Source organism: Zeus faber (assembly GCF_960531495.2).
Source record: "Zeus faber genome assembly, chromosome: 22".
In the NCBI taxonomy this organism is placed as follows: domain Eukaryota; kingdom Metazoa; phylum Chordata; class Actinopteri; order Zeiformes; family Zeidae; genus Zeus; species Zeus faber.
The window spans coordinates 24,703,608-24,713,133 of NC_137209.1; the positions used below are offsets into that span (position 1 = coordinate 24,703,608).

At 44.9% G+C, this 9,526-nt stretch overlaps 1 protein-coding gene across 1 annotated transcript; it reads left to right on the forward strand.

Annotated features, from left to right (window-relative positions):
- The first annotated feature begins 623 nt into the window (after window positions 1-623).
- emc4 (ER membrane protein complex subunit 4) lies at window positions 624-9,061 on the forward strand. The gene is made up of 6 exons (XM_080023683.1): window positions 624-736; window positions 1,809-1,931; window positions 2,933-3,047; window positions 4,459-4,612; window positions 5,350-5,510; window positions 8,662-9,061. The coding sequence occupies exons 2-6, from the start codon at window positions 1,828-1,830 to the stop codon at window positions 8,695-8,697; spliced, it is 570 nt and encodes a 189-aa protein (XP_079879809.1). The 5' UTR covers window positions 624-736; window positions 1,809-1,827; the 3' UTR covers window positions 8,698-9,061.
- The last annotated feature ends 465 nt before the right edge of the window (window positions 9,062-9,526 follow it).

Here is a 9,526-nt window from a genome sequence, read left to right on the forward strand (position 1 = left end):
CAGAGAAGCCAGAGGGCTGTGGAGCAACCCCTACCCCTAATTATAATTATTATGATTATGATTTTTATAGTTATTGTGATTATCATTATTTTAGCATATATGATATCATATATTATTATTATTATTATTATTATTATTATTATCATTATTGTTGTTATTGTTATTATTATTATTGTTATTGTTGTTGTTATTATTATTATTATTGTTGTTGTTGTTATTGTTATTATTATTGTTGTTATGATTATTATTGTTGTTATTGTTATTATTATTGTTATTGTTGTTGTTATTATTATTATTGTTGTTGTTATTATTGTTATTATTATTGTTATTGTTGTTGTTATTATTATTATTATTGTTATTGTTGTTGTTATTATTATTATTGTTGTTGTTGTTATTGTTATTATTATTATTATTATTATTGTTATTGTTGTTATTGTTATTGTTGTTGTTATTATTATTGTTGTTGTTGTTGTTATTGTTATTATTATTATTGTTGTTGTTATTATTATTATTATTGTTGTTGTTATTGTTATTATTATTGTTATTGTTGTTGTTATTTCAAATATTAACTTCGATCCTCTCAGCGGTGACGATGACGTCACTGCGGAGCGGCGCTGTTCCGTGCCGTCATCACCGTGCGACAGCCCGAAGGCTTCGTGAAGCTGCAGCTCCAGCTCCGTTTCCCTTTATAATACTGATAAGTTGAATAAAGTGTCGTTTCTTTGCCCTGTTTGAGGTGAGAGCAGCACTAAGTCTGTTTTAATTTATCATTGATTGCACTTTCTCGGAACAAAGGATGCTACTGCAAATGCTAATGCTAGCGAATGCTAATGCTAGCACTAGCCGGGGACAGGAAATATTAAATGATTTTCTAATCAACAACTATTTCTACTTTACTCATTGTTCTACTAAATTCTGCTCATTCGTACTAGTACTGTCACCCCAGTAGGTAACAGCTTCTCTTCATAATGTACATACATTATATTTCATTTCCTTTTTAAAGTATTGTAATTTTTAATATTTTCTGACCAGGTTGTGTAAGGGTACTGTACTGTACTGTACTGTACTGTACTGTACTGTACTGGGGGTGGTAGTTAGTCACTGGGAGGCCTGTACTGTACTGGTGGTGGTAGTTAGTCACTGGGAGGCCTGTATTGTACTGTACTGTACTGGTGGTGGTAGTTAGTCACTGGGAGGCCTGTACTGTACTGGTGGTGGTAGTTAGTCACTGGGAGGCCTGTATTGTACTGTACTGTACTGGTGGTGGTAGTTAGTCACTGGGAGGCCTGTACTGTACTGGTGGTGGTAGTTAGTCACTGGGAGGCCTGTACTGTACTGGTGGTGGTAGTTAGTCACTGGGAGGCCTGTATTGTACTGTACTGTACTGGTGGTGGTAGTTAGTCACTGGGAGGCCTGTGTGGTACTGTACTGTACTGGTGGTGGTAGTTAGTCACTGGGAGGCCTGTACTGTACTGGTGGTGGTAGTTAGTCACTGGGAGGCCTGTATTGTACTGTACTGTACTGGTGGTGGTAGTTAGTCACTGGGAGGCCTGTACTGTACTGGTGGTGGTAGTTAGTCACTGGGAGGCCTGTATTGTACTGTACTGTACTGGTGGTGGTAGTTAGTCACTGGGAGGCCTGTGTGGTACTGGTGGTGATACACATACAGCTTAATGTGTTGATTCATACATTATTCCAAATCTCTTTCACCTTCTTTAACCCAGTGTTCCAAACATTTAAACTCTGCACAAACTTAAAATAATAACTTCTGCAAAATTACGGATTTGTTTTTTCCTGTGTATGTTAAGACTCAAGCATCTGGTTGCCATGGCATCTCCCGGGGGACAAGGTGGAGGAGCCGTCTCCACCAGGGGGGGCAGCGGGGCCCGGAGGATGAAGTGGGCCCTGGAGCTGAGTCTTGGCAACACCAGGTAACCCAGGAGAGAGGGGAACAGCTGGTCCGATAGAACAGCTTGTCCGTCCTCCGGTGGAAAAGCCAGTAGATGAGCAGGTCCGCCGATTGACCAGCCAGTCTGTCTTTGGAACAGCTGGTCCATTCCCTGCTGGAACAGCTAGTAGATCCGCCAGTGGAACAGCTGGTCCAGCATAGCCGGTCCCTCGCCGGTAGATCTGCTGGTGCAATCAATTCTATTATGTAATTATAGAACACAGAATCACCTCTTGTCGATTACGCACATTTTAGTATTTTTTGTATTTTTAGTGCTTATTGTGCGTAATCACCGGGTGTCAACGACATTTCACTGAATATATGTATGAACGTATGTACATGTATGTGACAAATATTCTCTTGCACTTGAACAGCTGGTTCGCCCACGGGTTGAACAGCTGGTTCGCCCACGTGTTGAACAGCTGGTTGGCCCACGGGTTGAACAGCCGCTCCATCCTCTGGTGCAACAGCTAGTAGATACTGTGTTAATATGCCCAGTGGTGCAGGTAGATTACGCCTTCAGGCAGAAGAATAGATAGGGGATGGTATCTCAGGAGGTAGAGCTGGTGGTCTAGTCATCTAAAGGTTGCTGGTTGGATCCCAGGCTCCTCCTGCTAGCATGCTGTAGTGTCCTTGAGCAAGACACTTAACCCCTCATTGCTCCTGATGGCTGCGTCCGTCGCTGTTTGAATAATTGTAAGTCGCTTTGGATAAAAGCGTCTGATCAATGTAATGTAATGTAATTTAATTATATTGTTATATTATAATATGTATTATAATATTTGTTTGAGCTTATTTTGCTTAATCTCCGGGTTTCACTGCGTGACAAATAAACCTCTTGAGTCTTCAGTCTTGACTCAGCTGGTCCGTACACTCCTGGAACAGCGGGTTCCATTGCTGGAATGACTAGACCAGCTGTACTCGGCGCTGTGTGAGTCACTGTGGTATCCATTGGTACTGAACCAGTCTCTATTGGTCCTGCAGGAGCCGGGCGGACCGGCAGGGGGGCCAGGGGGACGTGGTCTACCCCATCGGGTACTCAGAAAAACCAGTTCCTGACACCAGTATCCAGGAGACCGACAAGAACCTGGTGGAGAAGGTGAGAAGGGGCCGGCTGCTCCGTTTGGAGTGTTCCTCTTTGAGTCATTTGGTTTATTTCCTTTTTTTAACCCTTCATACACCCTTCTATACCCTGATACTATATTCCATTTATATAACCCTTGTATACCCTTATTTAACCCTTCATGTACCCTTCTATACCCTTATACTATATTCCATTTATATAACCCTTGTATACCCTTATTTAACCCTTCATGTACCTTTCTATACCCTTATACTGTATACCCTTTATACAACCGTTCTATACCCTTATACTGTATACCCTTTATATAACCCTTCTATACCCTTATACTGTATACCCTTTATATAACCCTTCTATACCCTTATACTGTATACCCTTTATATAACCCTTCTATACCCTGATACTGTATACCCTTTATATAACCCTTCTATACCCTTATACTGTATACCCTTTATGTAACCTTTCTATACCCTTATACTGTATACCCTTTATACAACCCTTCTATAACCTTATACTGTATACCCTTCATATATCCCTTCTCTACGCTTATAGTGTATACCCTTTATATAACACTTCTATACCCTTAAAGTGTACACCCTTTATATAACCCTTCTATACCCTTATACTGTATACCCTTTATGTAACCCTTCTTTACCCTTATAGTGTATACCCTTTATATAACCCTTCTACACGCTTAGACTGTATACCCTTTATATAACCCTTCTATACCCTTATAGTGTATACCCTTTATATAACCCTTCTACACGCTTAGACTGTATACCCTTTATATAACCCTTCTATACCCTTATACTGTATACCCTTTATATAACCCTTCTATACCCTTATAGTGTATACCCTTTATATAACCCTTCTATACCCTAATACTGTATACCCTTTATATAACCTTTCTATACCCTTATAGTATATACCCTTTATATAACCCTTCTATACCCTAATACTGTATACCCTTTATATAACCCTTCTATACCCTTATACTGTATACCCTTTATACAACCCTTCTATAACCTTATACTGTATACCCTTCATATAACCCTTCTCTACGCTTAGAGTGTATACCCTTTTTATAACCCTTCTATACCCTTAAAGTGTACACCCTTTATATAACCCTTCTATACCCTTTTACTGTATACCCTTTATATAACCCTTCTATACCCTTAAAGTGTACACCCTTTATATAACCCTTCTATACCCTTATACTATATACCCTTTATATAACCCTTCTATACCCTTATACTGTATACCCTTTATGTAACCCTTCTATACCCTTATAGTGTATACCCTTTATATAACCCTTCTATACGCTTAGACTGTATACCCTTTATATAACCCTTCTATACCCTTATAGTGTATACCCTTTATATGACCCTTCTATACTCTTATTTAACCCTGAATGGAATGTGTATTGCAGCGCTGCTGGGACGTTGCCCTCGGGCCCCTGAAGCAGATTCCCATGAACCTATTCATCATGTACATGTCTGGAAACACCATCTCCATCTTCCCCATCATGATGGTCTGCATGATGGCCTGGAGACCCATCCAGGCCCTGATGGCCATGTCCGCCAGTGAGTACTACTACTCTCTTACATCTTTGATTGTTTTAAAGTTCACATTGCTAATCCCTGGAAAATGGGCAACAATTTGGCAACTGGGCAAGCATTTGGTCAGTCTTGGCAACCACTTGTACAAGTTAGTGTTGGTGAGTTTGGCAGCAGCTAGTTTGACCTTTTAGTACTATAAGGGTTTAAATTGCACCAAGGACAGTTTTAAAAATAACTTTCAGAGTCTTAGATGAAGTTTGTTGCGAGCTGCAGATCTGATAGTACGATGCAGTGTCCTGATCCTGGGACCAACAAGGATTAATACAGGATGTGATTAGTCAGTAGCACCAACCAGAGATCAGTTATTCACGAATAACAACCTCTGTTATGAATGAAGGTTACCACGACAACCACCTTTCCTGGTTTCACGACTCTTCCTCGACCTACTAGTTATGGAATCATTTCATAGTAAGTCATAAGCAGGATAATGTTCAGCCAGGTGGAAGTCGTCTCTCCAGATACACGTGGACCAGGTGGAGGTCGTCTCTCCAGGTACGCCCGGACCAGGTGGAGGTCGTCTCTCCAGACACACACCTGGACCAGGTGGAGGTAGTCTGTCCAGACACACACCTGGCCCAGGTGGAGGTCGTCTCTCCAGACACACACCTGGCCCAAGTGGAGGTCGTCTCTCCAGACACACACCTGGACCAGGTAGTCGCTGTGGAGCTCTGTCCTCAGTCACATGTTCCTCTGCTCCTCAGCCTTCAAGCTCCTGGAGAGCTCCAGCCAGCAGTGGCTGCAGGGCCTGGTCTACCTGGTAGGGAACCTACTGGGCTCTGCTCTGGCCATCTACAAGTGTCAGTCTATGGGGCTGCTGCCTACACACTCCTCCGACTGGCTGGCCTTCATAGAACCTCCACAGGTAGGAGCTCGGTCCAGGGTCAGACTTGGGGTTCAGACCGGGTGACAGGTGAATCCGGGTTCAGTCCGTAAGACTCCCGTAAGACTCCAGCTTCAGACCGTAAGACTCCAGCTTCAGACCGTATAACTCCAGGTTCAGACCGTAAGACTCCAGGTTCAGACCGTAAGACTCCAGGTTCAGACCGTAAGACTCCAGGTTCAGACCGTAAGACTCCAGGTTCAGTCCATAAGACTCCAGGTTCAGACCGTAAGACTCGAGCTTCAATCCGTAAGACTCCAGGTTCAGACCGTGAGACTCCAGGTTCAGACCGTGAGACTCCAGGTTCAGACCGTAAGACTCCAGGTTCAGACCGTAAGACTCCAGGTTCAGACCGTAAGACTCACGGAAGACTCCAGGTTCAGACCGTAAGACTCCAGGTTCAGACCGTAAGACCCACGGAAGACTCCAGGTTCAGGCCGTAAGACTCCAGGTTCAGACCGTAAGACTCCAGGTTCAGTCCGTAAGACTCCAGGTTCAGATAGACCGTAAGACTCCAGGCTCAGACCATAAGACTCCAGGCTCAGACCGTAAGACTCCATGTTCAGACAGTAAGACTCACAGTTCAGACCTTATGACTCCAGGTTCAGTCAGACCGTAAGACTCCAGGCTCAGACCGTAAGACTCCAGGCTCAGACCGTAAGACTCCAGGCTCAGACCGTAAGACTCCAGGCTCAGACCGTAAGACTCCAGGTTCAGACCGTAAGACTCCAGGCTCAGACCGTGAGACTCCAGGTTCAGACCTTATGACTCCAGGTTCAGTCAGACCGTAAGACTCCAGGTTCAGACCGTAAGACTCCAGGTTCAGACCGTATAACTCCAGGTCCAGACCGCAAGACTCCAGCTTAAGTCCGTAAGACTCCAGGTTCAGACCGTAAGACTCCAGGTTCAGACCGTAAGACTGCAGGTTCAGACCGTGAGACTCCAGGTTCAGACCGTAAGACTCCAGGTTCAGACCATAAGACTCCAGGTTCAGACCGTAAGACTCCAGGTTCAGACCAGGTGACAGGTGACTCCAGGCTCAGATCGTAAGACTCCAGGTTCAGACCTTATGACTCCAGGTTCAGTCCGTAAGACTCCAGGTTCAGACCGTAAGACTGCAGGTTCAGACCGTGAGACTGCAGGTTCAGACCGTAAGACTCCAGGTTCAGACCGTGAGACTCCTGGTTCAGACCGTAAGACTCCAGGTTCAGACCGTAAGACTCCAGGTTCATACCGTAAGACTCCAGGTTCAGACCGTAAGACTCCAGGTTCAGACCGTAAGACTCCAGGTTCAGACCATAAGACTCCAGGTTCAGACCGTAAGACTCCAGGTTCAGACCAGGTGACAGGTGACTCCAGGTTCAGACCTTAAGACTCCAGGTTCAGACCTTATGACTCCAGGTTCAGTCCGTAAGACTCCAGGTTCAGACCGTAAGACTCCAGGTTCAGACCGTAAGACTCCAGGTCCAGTCCGTAAGACTTCAGGCTCAGACCGTAAGATTCCAGGTTCAGACCGTAAGACTCCAGGTTCAGACCATAAGACTCCAGGTTCAGACCGTAAGACTACAGGTTCAGACCGTAAGACTCCAGGTTCAGACCAGGTGACGGGTGACTCCAGGTTCAGACCAGGTGACAGGTGACTCCAGGTTCAGACCGTAAGACTCCAGGTTCAGTCCGTAAGTCTCATGTTCAGACTGTAGGACTCCAGGTTCAGACCACGTGACAGGTGACTCCAGGTTCAGTCGGTTAGACTCCAGGTTCAGACCGTAAGACTACAGGTTCAGACCGTAAGACTCCAGGTTCAGACCAGGTGACGGGTGACTCCAGGTTCAGACCAGGTGACAGGTGACTACAGGTTCAGACCGTAAGACTCCAGGTTCAGTCCGTAAGTCTCATGTTCAGACTGTAAGACTCCAGGTTCAGACCACGTGACAGGTGACTCCAGGTTCAGTCGGTTAGACTCCAGGTTCACACCTTATGACTCCAGGTTCAGACCTTATGACTCCAGGTTCAGACCTCAAGACTCCAGGTTCAGACCGTAAGACTCCAGGTTCAGTCCGTAAGACTCAGGTTCAGACCATAAGACTCAGGTTCAGACCAAAAGACTCCAGGTTCAGACAAGGTGACAGGTGCCTCCAGGTTCAGTCCGAAAGACTCCAGGTTCAGACCCTAAGACTCCAGGTTCAGACCGTAAGACTCCAGGTTCAGACCGTAAGACTCCAGGCTCAGACCGTAAGACTCCAGGTTCAGACCATAAGACTCCGGGTTCAGACCGTAAGACTCCAGGCTCAGACCGTAAGACTCCAGGTTCAGACCAGGTGTGGGTGACTCCAGGTTCAGACCGTATGACTCCAGGTTCAGACCGTAAGACTCCAGGCTCAGATCGTAAGACTCCAGGTTCAGACCGTAAGACTCCAGGTTCAGACCGTAAGACTCCAGGTTCAGACCGTAAGACTGCAGGTTCAGACCGTAAGACTCCAGGTTCAGACCAGGTGCGGGTGACTCCAGGTTCAGACCGTATGACTCCAGGTTCAGTCCGTAAGACTCCAGGCTCAGACCGTAAGACTCCAGGCTCAGACCGTAAGACTCCAGGCTCAGTCCGTAAGACTCCAGGTTCAGTCCGTAAGACTCCAGGTTCTGTCCGTAAGACTCCATGTTCAGACCTTAAGACTCCAGGTTCAGACCTTATGACTCCAGGTTCAGTCAGACCGTAAGACTCCAGGCTCAGACCGTAAGCCTCCAGGTTCAGTCCGTAAGCCTCCAGGTTCAGTCCGTAAGCCTCCAGGTTCAGTCCGTAAGACTCCAGGCTCAGACCTTAAGCCTCCAGGTTCAGTCCGTAAGCCTCCAGGTTCAGTCCGTAAGACTCCAGTTTCAGACCCTAAGACTCCAGGTTCAGACCGTAAGACTCCAGGTTCAGTCCGTAAGACTCCAGGTCCAGACCGTAAGATTCCAGGTTCAGACCTTAAGACTCCAGTTTCAGACCAGGTGACGGTTGACTCCAGGTTCAGACTTGGTCCGGATGAATGTGCTGAATCCTGATGGACTCTTTTCCAGAGTGACTGAATGGTTTGCACCTTTCATCCCTCGTTCAGTTACCTGAGAAGATGTTTAACCCTTTGTGTTGTGTCCCCAGCGGATGGAGATCATGGGTGGAGGGATGGTGCTGTGAACGCTCTGATGGATGGAGATGAACACATGAACCTACATGAATCTACATGGACACATGAAGTTCCACCCAACACCTGCACGATCGTTCACCGCCGTCAGGATCTGTTGTTTGTTTTGCTCCAAGTGTTTGCATTATAGATTATGGATTATAAATTCATGATCACATCAATTTACCCACAATGCATCTGCTGGATCAAAAACATGGACCCATTCGGTTTTCTGTCTTTATTTTGAAACTTAACCAATATATCAATCACCTGAAATTCCAGGAACTCCTCAATGTGTTGTGTTGTTATTTCCTAATTACTTAAATTAAAAATGTTATATTATGTACAAACTTATTGAATAAAAACTTTTTTTTTTAATGAGTCGTTTTTGACCCAAACGGTGGATTCTGGAGTTTCAAACAATTCTCTATTTCTTTTCCTGTTAAATGCATTTCATCCTGTGAAGTTTTGTTTTTGATCTAATGTAGAATGAAATGCCCAGGTGGCAGCGTCATATTTATATATTTCAACACATTTTATTTTTCATAATTTTCTGTACGACCATGAAAATAATAATGATTATAATCATAATAATAATAATTTGCTGTAGTTTGGAATGGAATGAAATCTCATGTTCAATGTGAAGGTGTTCTCCTAAATTGAACACGTAAGATTCTGCGCCTTTTACAAGTACTGGGATGGTGCCCTCTACTGGCTGTTTGTATGCATCGTCTGTACTGAAGTTCGTTCCGTCCCGATCAGCATTGTGACATCACAATCGGCATTGTGACATCATGACGCTGCTCCGTCCCAGTCGGACTAACATTAGGTCGGAAAGGCAGC

What these genes read in the sequence shown, in the direction of transcription:
- emc4 (XM_080023683.1), top strand. Translation starts at nt 1,828, where the DNA reads ATGGCATCTCCCGGGGGACAAGGTGGAGGAGCCGTCTCCACCAGGGGG. An exon ending in ACAAGAACCTGGTGGAGAAG is followed by an intron (nt 3,048 to 4,458) that starts GTGAGAAGGGGC and finishes TGTGTATTGCAG; the next exon opens with CGCTGCTGGGACGTTGCCCT. An exon ending in CCTGATGGCCATGTCCGCCA is followed by an intron (nt 4,613 to 5,349) that starts GTGAGTACTACT and finishes TCTGCTCCTCAG; the next exon opens with CCTTCAAGCTCCTGGAGAGC.